The sequence below is a fragment of the Elgaria multicarinata genome, chromosome 15 (assembly GCF_023053635.1).
Source record: "Elgaria multicarinata webbii isolate HBS135686 ecotype San Diego chromosome 15, rElgMul1.1.pri, whole genome shotgun sequence".
In the NCBI taxonomy this organism is placed as follows: domain Eukaryota; kingdom Metazoa; phylum Chordata; class Lepidosauria; order Squamata; family Anguidae; genus Elgaria; species Elgaria multicarinata.
Window position 1 is genome coordinate 32,902,986 of NC_086185.1, and position 17,420 is coordinate 32,920,405.

Sequence of the window (17,420 nt, forward strand, 5' to 3'; positions counted from 1 at the left end):
GGCATTGAGGGCAGCAAAACAACAATACCTTGCTTCCAGTATCAAATCTTCAATTTGCCGCCCAGCAGAGCTTTTCAGAGTTGTTCAGGGGATATTACAGTCGTGTGAAAAAGAAAGTACACCCTCTTGGAATTGTATAATTTTACATATCAGGACATAATAACAATCATCTGTTCCTTAGCAGGTCTAAAAATTAGATAAATACAACCTCAGATGAACAACAATACATGACATATTACACCGTGTCATGATTTATTTAACAGAAATACAGCCAAAATGGAGTTTTGGATGTGCTGAACAGGTGCCTGGCTGCGACAATGGACTGGATGAGGGCTAATAAACTGAAACTCAATCCAGACAAGATTGAGATGCAGTTAGTGGGTGGTTCCTCTGACCGGTTAATGGGTGTCCAACCTGTTCTGGGTGGGGTTGCACTCCCCCTGAAGGAGCAGGTTCATAGCTTAGGGGTTCTCCTAGAACCATCTCTTGTCACCTGAGGCTCAGGTGGCCTCAGAGGCACGGAGTGCCTTCTACCAACTTTGGTTGGTGGCCCAGCTATGCCCCTGTCTGGACAGGAATAACCTGGTTTCAGTTGTCTATGCTCTAGTAACCCCCAAGTTCGATTACTGCAATGCACTCTACATGGGGCTGCCTTTGAAGATGGTTCAGAAGCTGCAGCTTGTGCAAAATGTGGCAGCCAGATTAATAATGAGGACCAGGAGGTTTGAACATATAAGACCGATTCTGGCCTACTTGCATTGGCTGCCTGTATGTTTCTGAGACCGATTCAAGGCGCTGGTTGACTCCAGAAGGTGGTGCTTGGGGAACATTGCTCAGCCTCATGGTCTTTACATGGCTTGGGTCCACAATACCTGACAGAACACCTCTCCTGATATGAACCTATCCATACACTATGCTTAACATTTAAGGTCCTCCTCTGGGTGCCTACTCTGAGGGGATCTCAGAGGATGGCAACAAGGGAGAGGGCCTTCTCAGTGGTGCCCCACCCCAATTATGGAATGATCTCCCCGGCAAGGCTCACCTAGCACCAACATTATTATCATTTCTGTGCCAGGTCAAGACTTTTCTCTTCTCCCAGGCATTTAACAGCATATGTTGAGTTTAAAGTTGTTTTCAAATGTATATTATCTTTGTATGTTGACTATTTGTTTGAACTGTTTAAAACACATTGTTTAAACTGTTTTAATAGTTCTACTGCTTTTAAATTATATATTGTTTTAACTTGGTTTATGGTTTAATTTGTTTTTAGCTGTGTATATTTACTGTTTTATACTGTATGCTTTTATCTGTACTCCGCCCTGAGATCTTATTGATATAAATGCTTTTAATAAATAAATATTTTTTTAATGTTTCTATGGTTTTAAATTTTGTATATTAATTTTTAATGTTTAATGTGTGTGTACAAAATTATGCATGGTATGCAGAATGTGGATAGGGAGACATTTTTCTCCCTCTCTCAAAATACTAGAACCCAGTGGGGTCATCCCAAGAAACTGATTGGTGGGAGATCCAGGACAAATAAAAGGAAGGACTTCTTCACACAGCACATAGTTAAATTATGGAACTCACTACCACAAGATGTAGTGATGGCCACCGATCTGGATGGCTTCAAAAGGGGGTTGGATAAATTCCTGGAGGCAAAGGCTATCAATGGCTACTAGCCCTGATGGTTGTGTGCTACCTCCAGTATTTGAGGCAGTAAGCCTGTGTGCCCCAGTTGCTGGGGAACATGGGCAGGGGGGTGCTGTTACAACATGTCCTGCTTTATCATTATTATTATTTTATTTATTTATATAGCACCATCAATGTACACCTGCTTGTTCATCCCTGGCTGATGGCTGGTTGGCCACTGTGTGAACAGAATGCTGGACTAGATGGACCCTTGGATCCAGCATAGCACTTCTTACGTTCTTATGTTCTAATGTTTCAACCTTTGTAAACCACCCAGAGAGCTTTGGCTATGGGGTCGTATAGAAATGTAAATAATAATAATAATAATAATAATAATAATAATAATAATTTGTACTGACAAAAGGACACAAAACACACCTTCCTTGTGGTTTTCAGCAAATTAATGTATAGAACTTAGTTATCAGAAAGCTGCATGACTTTCTGTCAAGAACCTGTGAGGTTGAATGGCTAAGAGCATTGAATTTGAATCTAGGAAACTGAAGGTCAAGCTGTATTTCAGCTATGGACTTTGGATGAATTATAATTGTTTAATTAATGATGTCTATAATTTGGAAATAGAAACACTGGATAGTTGTGATGATGTATGAAATAATGTATTAATGTGAATGAGCAGGGTTTAGCAAATGTATCGCACAAGACACTTTAAACCCTGCTGCTTAACCAGCAGGGTTTAAGGTATCTTCTGAACAGGCCCATTGTTTAGCTTAGAATCATAGAATAGCAGAGTTGGAAGGGGCCTACAAGGCCATCGAGTCCAACCCTCTGCTCAATGCAGGAATCCACCCTAAAGCATCCCTGACAGATGGTTGTCCAGCTGCCTCTTAAAGGCCTCTAGTGTGGGAGAGGCCACAAACTCCCTAGGTAACTGATTCCATTGTCGTACTGCTCTAACAGTCAGGAGGGTTTTCCTGATGTCCAGCTGGAATCTGGCTTCCTTTAACTTGAGCCCCTTATTCCGTGTCCTGCACTCTGAGAGGATCGAGAAGAGATCCTGGCCCTCCTCTGTGTGACAACCTTTTAATAGATGAATAGATGATTTTTTGGTGGGTTTTTATGTGTTTTTTCTTTTTATGTTTTTCTTTGTCCCCCCCCTTTTTTCCCCTTAAAGGTCTCCCCCTTGATCTCCCCTGTCAAACTCCCCCTGTCAAACTCCTGTTAGCTCGCTCTTTGGGAGCTGGCTTACTTTTCTAGCTTCTACTTCAGCTGGGCCAGCTGCTCTTCCCTGCTTCTGCTCAGCTCCAAGTCAGGAAGCAGAATGATTAACCACCCTGACTTACCGTGTCATCTGAACAGGGTCATGATTTCTGTTTATATTGGAATGCTGCTCATGTGGAAGTGAAAATGAGAGGCGTTTGCAATGGAAATGAACATCCTGGTGAATGCAGGGTTCCATTCTTGTTATCTAACAAAATGGGATCCCAAAAATAGGCCACCAAGAGAAAAAACAATGGGCTAAACACATTTTTTTTTTAATATCAATCCAACATGTTTTAGACCCTTACATATGGCCCTCATCAGGGAAGTTGTAAATAATGCTCTTCTGTCTCTTGCGCTACAATTCACATTAGAAATTTGAGGTACTCCAGAAAACGTTTAACAGCTGCATGTGTAGAAAAGCAACATTTGCTAATCTTTACATGAAAGAATAAAAATACCAGGGAGAGGCCTGAGAAGAAAAAAGTGAGGAAGAAACAATTTGTTCTGGCTCTGGTTTCTTTTTTCCTTGTTGCACAACAATTCTGTTTCGAACTGAGCCAAGGCATTTTGAACTCTGAGGATTTCCAAGAGACCAGTGCTCTTCGAGGCGCCGTGGGTGGGAGAGGCGCACCACTGACAGGGGCCCTACTGGCTCATTGAAACATGTTTCCCTGAAGAACAGCAAGTCACTGCTGATAGGGAGGTCAGTAGAGAAGTGACCGGGAATGGCGGTCCTCAATAGGCTTCTCTGTTGGATTGGCCGGCTTTGTTTCCTGGCATCAGGCAGCTCCACACTTGGAACTGGGCCACCAACATCCTGTTTTCATGCAACTAACTTGCTCTGCCCCTCGTTGTCTTCGTCCTCTTCTCATTCTCCCTCTCTGGCCACCCACAGCTGCCTCTGAAGTGTGAAGGTAAGGAGCGTTGGCACTGGTGCTTTTTTGTTGGATTCTTCACATGGGCTGTGCGTTGTGTAGCAAAGAGGCTGTTAGCAGGCAGATGAGAAAAGGAGGGTGCAAAGAGAGGATACTAAGTCAGGGTGGGAGTAAGGATGAGAGACCCTGACTGAAATGACAGGCAACATTTGCAGAGACAGCATTTGCTGACTACTGAAGAGTGCTTTGGAAGGATGTAAAGAGTAGCGCTGGGTGAATCAGCTTTGATTTCTGTCACTTTCTCAGTTTCTGCCATCTTCAGTTTGATTCATTCTGAACACAGAGATTTTTTAAAAAGTTTGCATGAAAATTCATCTGCATTTTTGTCTGTGCTACTTCTAGTATGTGCCCATTTGTATACAATTTGCCAAACATATATTTTTATAAGCAATTATCCTAATATGAAGCATTTTAATGTTATTTCCACTGTGTGCAGTTTTGTGTGCAGCTTTCAGCAAAAAAATTTTTTTTATTGGAGGACTCTATTGCACAATTAGGAGACGTGTGAATTTCAAAAGCTAACTGAGTTTCAGTTTGTGTATTTATTCAAAGGCACAAAATTAGGTAAGCTCGCATGAAAAGGCAAACTGAACTCATTTCTCCCCCATCCCTATCAAAAGTTGCTTATCAGATATGATGAAGGTGCACACATCCCTTTTGCCACATGTATGTGCAGCAAGGCTGATAGTATGACATCCCTGTGCATGCACTCACAGTGAAAAAGGTATGTGTACAATTGTTCGCCATGACAATCTTCAGGCAACTTGAGTGTCCCTGCTTCTTCCCACATAGATGTGTGTGCTTTGAAATTATTCTCCACATAGGAAATAGTCCAATTAGCAAAAAATAAAAATAATAAAAATCCTTGCATCTATGCAGCCCTTAGAGGTTTGAAAAGCAAAAGAAGCATGATAAACCATCTTTCTTGCAGAGCATGTGAAAGCTTTTACATGTTACAGGTCTAGTCTTCAGGCAGGAAAAAGAAAGTTGGATCTAAATCATAGAATCATAGAATCATAGAATAGCAGAGTTGGAAGGGGCCTATAAGGCCATCGAGTCCAACCCCCTGCTCAATGCAGGAATCCATCCTAAAGCATCCCTGACAGATGGTTGTCCAGCTGCCTCTTGAAGGCCTCTAGTGTGGGAGAGGCCACAACCTCACCAGGCAACTGATTCCATTGTTGTACTGCTCTAACAGTCAGGAAGTTTTTCCTGATGTCCAGCTGGAATCTGGCTTCCTTTAACTTGAGCCTGTTATTTCATGCCCTGCACTCTGGGAGGATCGAGAAGAGATCCTGGCCCTCCTCTGTGTGACAACCTTTTAAGTATTTGAAGAGTGCTATCATGTCTCCCCTCAATCTTCTCTTCTCCAGGCTAAATGTGCCCAGTTCTTTCAGTCCCTCCTCATAGGGCTTTGTTTCCAGACCCCTGATCATCCTGGTTGCCCTCCTCTGAACACGCTCCAGCTTGTCTGCGTCTTTCTAGAATTGTGGAGCCCAGAACTGGACGCAATACTCTAGATGAGGCCTAACCAGGGCTGAATAGAGAGGAACCAGTACCTCACGTGATTTGGAAGCTATACTTCTATTAATGCAGCCCAAAATAGCATTTGCCTTTCTTGCAGCTATATCGCACTGTTGGCTCATATTCAGCTTACGATCTACAATAATTCCAAGATCCTTCTCGTTTGTAGTATCGCTTAGCCAAGTATCCCCCATCTTTTAACTGTGCATTTGGTTTCTATTTCCTAGATGTAGAACTTAGCATTTATCCCTATTAAATTTCATTCTGTTGTTTTCAGTCCAGCACTCCAGCCTATCAAGATCACTTTGAAGTTTGTTTCTGTCTTCCAGGGTATTACCTATCCCACCCAATTTTGTGTCATCTGCAAATTTGATAAACGTTCCCTGCACCTCCTCGTCCAAATCATTAATAAAAATGTTGAAGAGCACTGGGCCCAGGACTGAGCCCTGCGGTACCCCACTCGTTGCCTCTCCCCAGTTTGAGAAGATTCCATTGATAAGTAGTCCTTGAGTCCAATTTTGTAGCCAACCGTGAATCCACCTAATAGTTGTTCCATCTAGCCCACTTTTAGCTAGTTTGTTAATCAGAATGTCATGTGGTACTTTGTCAAAAGCTTTGCTGAAGTCAAGATATATGACATCCACAGCATTCCCACAGTCCACAAGGGAGGTTACCATATCAAAAAATAAGATCAAATTAGTCTGACAGGACTTGTTCTTGACAAATCCATGTTGGCTTCTAGTGATCACCGCATTGATTGCAAGGTGTTTACAGATTGACTTCTTTATAATCTGTTCCAGAATTTTCCCAGGGATGGATGTCAGACTGACTGGTCTGTAGTTCCCAGGTTCCTCCTTTTTGCCCTTTTTGAAGATAGGGACAACGTTAGCCCTCCTCCAGTCGTCTGGCACCTCACCCGTCTTCCATGATTTTGCAAAGATAATAGACAAAGGTTCTGAGAGTTCTTCCGCTAGCTGCTTCATTACTGTAGGATGCAGTTCATCGGGCCCTGGAGATTTGAACTCATTCAAGGAAATTAGGTGTTCTTTGACCCTTTGTTTATCAATCTCAAACTGCAATCCTGCCCCCTCAACTTCTGTTTCACTTTCTCCAGGGGGGTCATAGACCCGCTTTTGTGAGAAGACTGAGGCAAAGTAGGAATTGAGCACTTCAGCCTTTTCTTTGTCATCTGTTATCAATTTGCCATCCTCATTAAGCAGTTGAACCACCATTTTTTCTCTGTCTTTTACTACTCACGTATCTGAAGAAAGCCTTTTTATTGCTTCTAGCATCCCTCACTAATCTCAGCTCGTTCTCAGCTTTAGCCTTCCTGACGCCATTTCGGCACTTCTGCGCCACCTGTCTGTACTCTTCTTTTGTAGCCTGGCCTTCCTTCCACTTCCTATATGTATCCTTTTTTGTTTTCAGGTCATCCCTAAGCTTTTTGTGGAGCCACATTGGTTTCCTCTGTTGTCTTCTATCTTTTCTCCTTGTTGGAATTGTTTGTAACTGTGCCTTTAAAATTTCCTTTTTTAAATACTCCCACCTATGCTGCACTCCTTTTCTCATTAGGCTCATTTGCCATGGGACCTTACTTATCATAGTTCTGAGTTTATTAAAATCAGCTTATTAAAATCAGCTTTCCTAAAATCCGGAGTACATGTATGGTTACACTCAACTTTTGTCTCCTTCATAATCAAGAATTCAAGTATGACGTGGTCACTTTCCCCCAGAGTTCCAGTAACTCCCACTTTATCCACTAAGTCATCCCTATCGGTCAATATCAAGTCAATGATTGCTGATCCTCTAGTTCCTTCCTCCACTTTCTGTAGGAGAAAGTTTTTAAATGGATACTGTTGTTTTTATACTGTTTTTATGTTTTTAAATTTTTGTTTACTATTTGTAATTGTTGTAAACCGCCCAGAGAGCTTCGGCTGTGGGGCGGTATATAAATGTAATTTAATTAATTAATTAAGAGAAAAGATGGTTTTTTGGTGGGGTTTTGTGTGTTTTTTCTTTTTATGTTTTTCTTTGTGTGTCCCCCCTTTTTTTTTCTTTGATGCCTCCCCCTTGACCTCCCCTGTCAAACTCCCCCTGTCAAACTCCTGTTAGCTTGCTCTCTGAGAGCTGGCTTACTTTTCTAGCTTCTACTTCAGCTGGGCCAGCTGCTCTTATTTATTTATTTATTTATTTATTTATTTATTACATTTTTATACCACCCAATAGCCGAAACTCTCTGGGCCATTTACAAAAAATCTTCCCTGCTGCTGCTCAGCTCCAAGTCAGGAATCAGAATGAGGTTGCTGGGAGGCCAACAACAATCAACAGCAATCAGGCCACACTCCCTTCAGGCCGTGCAGCAACTCTGCACACCCACCCCTTCTCTTCTTCACTCAGCACTCAGGAGCACATGGCAAGCACACGGCCTCTTTGAATTGGCAGCCTCCTGGATTTCCTTGAGGCTTCTCTTCTCCCCCTGGCCTTGGTCTCCTCTTCCCCTACTCTTCCCCTGTCAAACTCCTGTTTGCTCTTCCTGTTAGCTCTACACAATGATGTGTCGTGGGATAAGCTTTCATGGCATAGAGCCCATCTGGTTAGGTTTTTGAATTATCTTTGTCCACCGAAAGGAAATATGTTATATACACACAGGTGTTCAGGGGGAGGGGTGGCAGAAGAAAACAACAAGCTGTGAAATGCAAGAGGCAGGTCTGTGAAAACCCTGGAGAAGAGCGGAAATGCTCATTCCCAGCACGGGACAAGTTCAGCAGAGCTCCTTCTGCAAGCTCCAGCCACCTGCCCCATTATGGAAGTAGGTGCTTCAGCTCTTTCTGGTTACTTTACAGAGTTCTAGCTTCCCAGTGGGCTTGTGCTGGGTCCCACTAGCTTGCAGGCAACATCAGATCCTACCTATGGCTCCAATGTAGGACTTGTTTTTCAGTAAACATGAATAGGACTGGGTGCACTTATTTATTTATTTATTTATTTATTTATTTTATTACATTTTTATACCGCCCAATAGCCGAAGCTCTCTGGGTGGTATAAAATGGTGCGGCGGCTGTTGTTGCCAGCAAGAGAATGTCAAAAGTCTTCTTGCTAGGCACGTTGTTGTTCGATCATCAGTGGCAGCCAAACCGAGGGGCATCCTTATCTGGTTGCTCATCATGAAATGCCAGCACACTTAGTGTTCTTTAACTAATGCAGAAGCAATCCCTGAAGCAGCTGCAACCCTGGCAGAACGGTGTGTGGGAGAGAGTTTTCTGATCCACTGTTGCATTCAAAATGGTAAGGAGGATGGCTGAACCTTGACCCTGAACTGCATTGACAGTTTGTTCTCTCTGGTTTTCCCAGGTCCATAAGGGAACCCCGCTGGATCATCGGTCCAACTGGAAGATGGAGGCATCCACAGGAAAGATCATTCTGAATGTGGGAGGGGTCCGCTATGAAACTTACAGCAGCACCCTGAGAGTCTTCCCAGGGACCAAGCTGTGCAGCCTCACAGACGCCCAGGCTGCCACAGCGTTTGACTACAATCCGAGCACCCAAGAGTTCTTCTTTGACCGAAGCACCCGGCTGTTTGGGCAGGTGCTGAACTATTACAGGACCAGGCACCTCCATTGCCCTGCGGGCATCTGTCGGTCAGTCTTTGAGGAGGAGCTGGCCTTCTGGGGAATTACAGATACCCCACTGGCACCCTGTTGCTGGACAAAGCTTAGCCAGGCAGATGGCCAACAGGAGGATTATGACGCTCAGCAAGACAATCCCCAGGGTGGACTCCTGAGCGAGGCTGAAAGGAGGAGCAGCCATTGGTGGGCTCGCTGGCAGCCCCAAATATGGACTCTCTTTGAAGAGCCCTATTCTTCTCTATGGGCCATGGTAATGATGAAGCCATCTCTTCTGCACATCTGAGATGGGCTCTGGGAGGTGGGGAAGGGCTGCCAGGGTCAGAGGGATCTAGAAGTCCAGTCAAACATTGTCATCACTTTCAGGTGTGCATCTGATTTCTTCCTCCAACAGCAGCATGCATGGCTGCATCATTCTCCCCTTCACATTTTATCCACACAACAACCCTCTGAGACAGGCAAGGCCAAGCCAGTGAGGACTATCACAGAACCACACTGGTTCTGCCATATGACAGAAATGCCCCCAAGCTCTCATGCTGCACACCTGGGGTCACCCATTTGCTGGTTGACGTCATAATGCAGGAGAGCACTGGGCAGGAGGCAGAATAGTTAGACAGCAGTTGGCCGCTGCCCGCCTTCCCTCCAGACACAGCTGCCCGCTCACTTTTGGATTTGGAGAAGGCAGCCCTGGAAGCCAAACCGTGGCTTTTTCATTATAGGTTGAAAAGGGCAGAGGGGAGGGGAACACACACACACCCAGCAGCTAGGAGGCAGGCTTTTGGATAATGGCAGCCCCAGCCGCTCAAGAGGCAGGCTAATTGAGATGGGGCATCCCTTAGGATTAGTCAGAAGAGCACCGGAAGAGCTCCTAGATTTTATTTTATTATTTTATTTATTTCATTTTTATACTGCCCAATAGCCAAAGCTCTCTGGCAAAAGATTCCCCCTCAAGGGGGGGAAGGGGTCTCCAGCAGTGCCTGGAGAGGACAGGAGGGTCTCACTTCCCTGGCATGGTGAATTTACCTTGGGTACTTCAAACGTGCATGTGCATCTCATAGCTCCTCTACTCTTGATTGCTCTACACTTGGGGGTCTTTTCAGACATCCGCCTCCACCCTTAAAGAGGTGGAGTGATTACGCTGCTGGGGTTACTTCTGTGCTCTGGGTTTCTCCGGGGCCCCAGATCATTGCAGAGAGAGATGAAGGTCCGAACATGGGCATTTATATTCATACAGGTGTCCATGCCTAGGTACTCTGAGCACCAGCCAGCCCAAGACATTCTGCTGCCTGAGGTGAAGGACAAGATGATGTCCTACCCCCACCTTCTACAAACAGAAGCCAGCTGGACAGCAGCAGCAGCAGCACTGGTGATGGGGCAAGCATTTTCCCATGCACCTGAGGGATGCAGAGTAGCTAAGGAGGCTCTGGGCAAGCCATGTGAGGAACAGTGCTCTGTGTTTGGCAGCATCAGGGGTAGGCCAGAAGTATGGTTCTGTTCTTGCTCCACATGTTTGTTCTATGCAAGTTTTGGGACTGGCGCATGAGTACATGAACAGCCATCAGTGATGTAGTCTCATAGGGTGATATGAAACTTCTATCTGTGTGAAGGTGTTATGCTATCTATGCTGGTCCATTCACACATGCTTGGTATAGACATGTCTTTGAGGAAGGTTAATCAAGGGTGAACATGCATGCCAAAAGGGAGGCAGCTCAATGCTTGGACGGGCTCGATTGGAAAGTTTTGTGTCTGAGGTAAGAAGCAAGTTCTGTCTGTGATGCTGTATTTCTCATGGACCATTCAGGCATACAAGTCATTGCTTGAAGTTGTAGCCACCAATTGACCAACATGGATGTGATTTTGAATGGTCAAGCTGTAGGAAGTCCTCACTTCTTCCCATTCTTGTTTCTAACCACTGGGCTGGTTTGCACGTCACAATAAACCATCCTGAAACCAACCCATGGTGGGTGAGTTGTTCACTTGCTAAGCCATGCTGTTCCTGAGAGATGATCAGGCACTCTGCGGCTTGCTATGGCTTATTTCCCCCTTTGTCCTCCCATGAGCTTCCAGCCTGTATCCCACAGGCCTTTGCAGCACAATCGCAGCAGCCTACTCTGTTAACAGGCACAAATGCACTCATTAGCAGAGTAGAGTTTATTTTGTAGATTTTTTCCACGTTCAAGTACATTTGCACATCTTTAAACATTTTTTAATTTCTGGTGAGATTTGTGCAATTTTGGTAAAGTAAAACAGTTACTGCAGATAAGCACAATAGTTGCAAATCTCTCAAAAACATTTGTTTTTTAAAAAAATGCTAAAGGTAAAAAAAAACATTCAATTTGTGCAAATCTCTCTGAAAGCGGGGGGGGGGGGGGATGTTAAATATGTGCAAATCTTCCCAAAGATGGGGAAAAACAGTATTGCTCTATAGGGAAGTAATGATGTATCGGAGAAGGTGTGGATGGGGAGGGGGGAGGGGGTACTAGTGAAATGACAAGTTGCCACTGGGTTTTCTGCCACACGTGGCTGCGTAGACCTTTCCGGTGAGCCACTCTGTCAAGTCTGCACATCATGACAAGCCACTCTGAAAATAAGCCACCTTGAACAACCCAGCAACGAGCCATGGGTGCTCAGTGTGGCTTGTGCACAGTAATAGGATGATCCTATGAAAAGCAGGACAGGGCTCCTGTATCTTTAACAGTTGTATAGAAAAGAGAATTTCCGCAGGTGTCATTTGTATGCATGCAGCACCTGATGAAATGCCCTCTTCAGCACAACAGTTAAAGCTGTAGGAGGTCTGCCCTCTTTTGTATCAGGTCAAGAGGTCAGGCTTCTTGCTGCTTTAACTGTTGTGATGAAGAGGGAATCTCACTAGGTGCTGCCAGCATTTAAATTACACCTGCTGAAATTCTCTTTTCTATACAACTGTTAAAAAATATGGGAGCCCTGTCCTCCTTTCCATATGGTCACCCTACACAGTTAAGAAACCACACTGAGGAAGCCAGGCCAGGTTCAGATGTCATGACAAGCCACCCTGAAACAACCAAGCTGACAAACCACTGAGGCTTGTGGTGTCATGCGAAACTAATCTTTGAGGCTTATTCAGATTAAGGAAAAACCCATCCAATGAAAGAATAATGCAACTGAACCTCCCATTTAGTTTGACCCAGCATTCATATATGCCCAAACTAGTCATTATGAATGTTAAAGCTCACCCACCTCCATAAGGATCATTTCAGGAAACCGAAAGCAGCTTGAAAGAGTACAGATTCTGTCCCTTCCTGCTCTTTCCAATGAGAAGTTCTCCTGGAGTGAAGGGCTGTAGGTAGTGGCTACATTAGAAGGAAAAGGGCTGGCTCTCCTGATTGCCAGCCTCACCTTTCTTAAATCTTTATGTTGTGAAGGGGGTGGGGGAGTAATCCCCATGGTCTTAAAGCCCCCTTCTTTAAGCTCTGGTAGAGAGCCACATGGAATGTTCATTAAACTTGGGGAGCATAGGAAATGCTGTTTTCAGTCCCTCCCAGGACTGAACAGAAAGACACAGGGAATTAGATTTCTCATGTTCCCCAGTTGGAATATTTAGGGGTTGCCAGTATCATTGTAGAATATGTGGGATGTAGTTCTAATGCTTCCCTGCTCAACATTTTCACTGAAATGAGCAGTTGACACTAGGGCCCCATCCTAAGGAAATTAGAGTATCCCCCATTTTTCATCCAACTAGTTTTGGAACAGGCTTGCTTGAGGTTCTCATCAGAAAGAACTTCAGCAGAGATAATGATGGGATGTGAAATAAGTATAGAGGAGAATCAGCTGTGTGGACTTCAGGAAATGTAGAGTAGATTATGGAGTTTGGTACTGTTTGATGCTCACAGCAACTGATGGTGGACCCTCTTCTCTCTTTATAGTGTTTGATGATCATTTCCCTGCTGCTCAATGTGGCAAACATCATCATCCTTTGTGTGAGGACAAAACCAGAATCAAGATTCAACATGGATACACACTACCTTCTGCACCACGTTTTAGAGGCACCTTCATGCTATATGGCCCCTTATCTCCTCCATTTGGAGCTTTTCTTCATCCTGTGCCTCACAGTTGAATTTTTCGTACGACTCACCTTCTGCCCAGACAAAAAGAAATTCCTTAGAAACCCTCTGAATGTTGTTGATTTCCTCTCCCTGTTCCCAGTTTTCATTGAGCTCTTCTCAACTGGACATACCCACAAAATTCAGGTCTTCATATGTTGGCTGGGCTTCTTCCGTGCAGTATATATTGTCAAACTCCTTAAGATACTCAAGCTGGTGGAGACTCCTGTGATGTTGAGAGTCCTGCCCTACACATTCAGGTCAATCCTGAAAGAGATCTTCATCTTCATGATGATTTTTGCCATTGAAATCCTTTTCTTTGGTGCCCTCTGTTATTATGCAGAGCTCATCCAAGGTGACCAGGATATATACATTCAAGACATTGCCTCTGCTTTTTGGTGGGCGGTGATCACTTTGACCACTGTAGGTTATGGTGACATAATACCCTTTGCTACATTTAGCCGAATTATAGCAGCCTGCACTGCAGTGTGTGGCGTGCTAACCATTATCATCCCAATCCCAATCTTCTTCATCAAGTTCAAGGGCTATTATGATGCTGCTGTAATCAAGGAGAAGATGAAAAGGATGAAGAAACAAATGGCAATACTGCCCTCCTGAGAACTGCAGAGTGCCATATTTCCAACTGTGGGAAAACAAAACATACTTCCAAATAGCTCACCCAACATTGAACATGCTTGATGTGCCTTCCCATTTGAGCAGCTAATGCCTCTGCTTTTATTGAGCAAAACTTCATCTGCACACAGAAGTATTCATAGAGTCCAGTCCCAAAAAGGCCCTTCATTATCATTATGTTTCTTGCCTTCAATGCTTTTTCTCCAGTGCCTTATGGAGGGTACACAATCTCAGTCCAAGCATCTATGTCCATGGTCTGCTTCCATTATTGCTTTTGTACCCCAATTTTAGGGTGCTGACTAACAGCAGAAAGTCAATTGCTTGCTGGATTCTGGTAAGATTTGGTTGGAAAATGTTTTGTTTCAGGCATTGGCTGCACAGGTTTGAATTTGCTGATCCCATACATCTCTCCAAAATGTGGGTGTCCATTTGGAGTTGAGCGCTTCCATTGGAGCTGCTTCCCACACCCATGATCTTTCTGCCCCTTTCACCATAGTGGAGATCACAACCTTGTATTCCAAGAAGTGGAGAAAGTGGTGGTTCAGGCATGGACACTGTTGGGAATGCCTGTAGATATCAGCATTTTTACGCTGAGGATGCTTGGGTGACCCTTCGTCTGCATGCAAGCAGATCCACAGAAGTCAATCCTGGCAGGGGTCTTTGCGCTCACAACGTTCCTTGCCTTCAGAACCTTTTGTTCCAGGGCCCACTTTTTCTGCAGACATTGTGGGCTGCTGCACAATCTCACTCCAGACATCCAACTCCACAGTCTAAGCTTTCACAAACTGCTCGGTGACTTGTGGTTCCCTTGATCAACATGGGCTATTGTGCTATATATCCCTTCAACTTGCCACATGGGGTGCTTGGGGATAGTGCAGCAGTTTCCCCAGTCCATTTCTTTCTTATCTTCCGCTCTCAACCCCGCCTTCTTCAGCCGAGCTCTCCTCGCTGGTCGGCGAGGAGGTCTGCGGGTGGCGGGGGCGGCGGGAAGGACGTCTCTTCGTCGGCTCTTCAAAAGGCAAGTTACACGCTCGCTTTCATGCCGCACTGGGGTCGCTTAGAAGCGATCTCAGAACGACGTGCGGATTCCCCCTTAGTGGGTGGTTCATCTGTCCGGCGAGGTGATGTTTGCCCTGTCCTGGACGGGGTTGCACTCTCCCTAAAGGATCGGGTCTGTGGTTTGGGGGTGCTCTTGGATCCAGAACTGTCACTTGAGGCACAGGTGAACTCAGTGGCAAAGAGCACCTTTTATCAGCTTAGGTTGATATACCAACTACACCCTTATCTGGACAGAGATCGCCTAGCTACAGTTATCCATGCTCTGATAACCTCTCGCTTGGATTACTGCAATGCGTTATACGTGGGGCTGCCTTTGAAAATGGTCCGGAAGCTTCAGCTGGTACAAAACAGGGCAGCCCGTTTACTAACAGGGACTGGGCGGCGAAATCACATTACGCCAGTCCTTTTCCAGCTTCATTGGCTGCCAGTCCAGGTCCGGGCCCGATTCAAAGTGCTGGTATTGACATTTAAAGCCCTAAACGGTTTGGGGCCAGGTTATTTGAAGGAACGCCTCCTCCCATATGTACCTGCCTGGACCTTAAGATCATCTACAGGGGCCTTTCTCCGTGAGCCCCTGCCAAAGGAAGTGAGGCAGGTGGCTACTAGGAGGAGGGCTTTCTCCGCAGTGGCACCCCGGTTCTGGAATGAGCTCCCCAGAGAGGTCCACCTGGCGCCTACACTGTACTGCTTTCGTCGCCAGCTGAAGACCTTTTTATTCTCTCAGTATTTTAACACTTATTTTTAACTTAAATTTAAATCTTACTGTTTTAACTCTGTATTTTAATCTTATATCAATTTTGCTGCATGGTTTTATCCTGGTTGTGCTTTTTATACTGTATTTTGTAATTGTGCTTTTAACCTGTTGGTTGTTTTATTGTGGTATTAATTTTTGTGAACCGCCCAGAGAGCTTCGGGTATTGGGCGGTATAAAAATGTAATAAATAAATAAATAAAAGTTTTAATAAAGTACCAGGTGCCTATGTGTTTCGAACGCGGTTGCGTTCTTCCTCAGGGCTTTATAACATTCATGCAGTTGTCTGCAGAAGCTGCTAGGCTGGCATGATATAGGAAGAAGTGAGATATATAGGGAAAAGAGGTGTCAGGAAGGCTAGTTCTGAGAATGAAATGAGACTAGCGAGGGACGCTAAAAGCAATAAAAATGCTTCCTTCAGAAACGTGAATAATAAAAGACAGAGGAAAGAAATGGTGGTTCAACTGCTTAATGGGGATGGCAAATTAATAACAGATGACAAAGTAAAGGCCAAAGTGCTCAATTCCTACTTTGGCTCAGTCTTCTCCCAAAAGCAGGTCTACAACCCCCCTGGAAAAAGTTAAGTACAAGCTGAAGGGGCAGGATTGCAATTTGAGATTGATAAACAAATGGTCAAGGAACACCTAATTTCTTTGAACAATTTCAAATCTCCAGGGCCCGATGAACTACATCCTAGAGTGATAAAGGAGCTAGCAGAACAATTTTATGAACCACTGTCTATTATCTTTGCGAAATCATGGAAGACGGGTGAAGTGCTGGATGACTGGAGGAGGGCTAATGTTGTCCGTATCTTCAAAAAGGGCAAAAGGGGGAACCTGGGAACTACAGACAGTCTGATATCCATACTTAGGGAAAATTTGGAGCAGACTATAAAGAAGGCAATCTGTAAGCACCTTGAAATCAATGCAGTGATTACTAGAAGCCAGCATGGATTTGTCAGGAACAAATCCTGTCAGACTAATCTGATCTCATATTTTGATCGGGTAACCTCTCTCATGGACTGTGGGAATGCTGTGAACTTAATATATCTTGACTTCAGCAAAGCGTTTGACAAAGTGCCCCATGATATTCTGATTAACAAACTAGCTAAAAGTGGGCTAGATGGAACAACTATTAGATGGATTCACAGTTGGCTACAGAATCAGACTCAAAGAGTGCTTATCAATGTTACCTTCTCAAACTGGGGGGGAGGTAATGAGTGGGGTACTGCAGGGCTCAGTCCTGGGCCCAGTGCTCTTCAACATTTTTATTAATGACTTGGATGAGCAGGTGCAGGGAATGCTTATCAAATTTGATGGGCTGGAGTGCTGGGCTGAAAACAACAGAATGAAATTTAATAGGGATAAATGCCAAGTTCTACACCTAGGAAATAAAAACCAAATGCACAGTTACAAAATGGGGAATACTTGGCTCAGAAATACCACAAGCAAGAAGGATCTTGGAATTCTTGTAGAGCACAAGCTGAACAGGAGCCAACGGTGTGATGTGGCTGCAAAAAAAGTAAATGCTATTTTGGGATGCATGAAAAGAAGTATAGCTTCCAAATCACACAACGTACTTGTTTCCCTCTATTTGGCACTGGTTAGGGCTCATCTTGAGTATTGTGCCCAATTCTGGGCACCACACTTCAAGAAGGATGCAGACAAGCTGGAGGGGGTTCAGAAGAGAGCAACAAGGATGTTCAGGGGTCTGGAAACAAAGCCCTATGGGGAGAGAATGAAAGAACTGAGTATGTTTATCCTGGAGAAGAGTAGGCTGAGGGGAGACATGATAGCACTCTTCAAATACTTGAAAGGTTGTTACACAGAGGAGGTTCAGGATCTCTTCTCAAACATCCCAGAGTGCAGGACACAGATGAGTGGCTCAAGTTACAGGAAGCCAGATTCCG

General features: G+C 44.6%; 1 protein-coding gene across 2 annotated transcripts; it reads left to right on the forward strand.

Annotated features, from left to right (window-relative positions):
• Positions 1-3,756: 3,756 nt before the first annotated feature.
• Positions 3,757-15,085, forward strand: LOC134409078 (potassium voltage-gated channel subfamily C member 1-like). 2 transcript variants are annotated; one of them, XM_063141648.1, is made up of 3 exons: positions 3,757-3,824; positions 8,718-9,242; positions 12,892-15,085. In XM_063141648.1, exons 2-3 carry the CDS (start codon positions 8,760-8,762, stop codon positions 13,684-13,686), a joined length of 1,278 nt encoding a protein of 425 aa, XP_062997718.1. In that variant the 5' UTR covers positions 3,757-3,824; positions 8,718-8,759; the 3' UTR covers positions 13,687-15,085. The 2 variants fall into 2 exon arrangements, with proteins under 2 accessions (XP_062997718.1, XP_062997717.1); XM_063141647.1 differs by lacking the exon at positions 3,757-3,824 and adding an exon at positions 4,368-4,409.
• The last annotated feature ends 2,335 nt before the right edge of the window (positions 15,086-17,420 follow it).

Bases quoted from the DNA above. Each gene is read 5' to 3' on its own strand.
- LOC134409078 (XM_063141648.1), top strand. From the start codon at position 8,760: ATGGAGGCATCCACAGGAAAGATCATTCTGAATGTGGGAGGGGTCCGC. The intron at 9,243-12,891 runs GTAATGATGAAG...CTCTCTTTATAG, and splicing joins ATTCTTCTCTATGGGCCATG to TGTTTGATGATCATTTCCCT.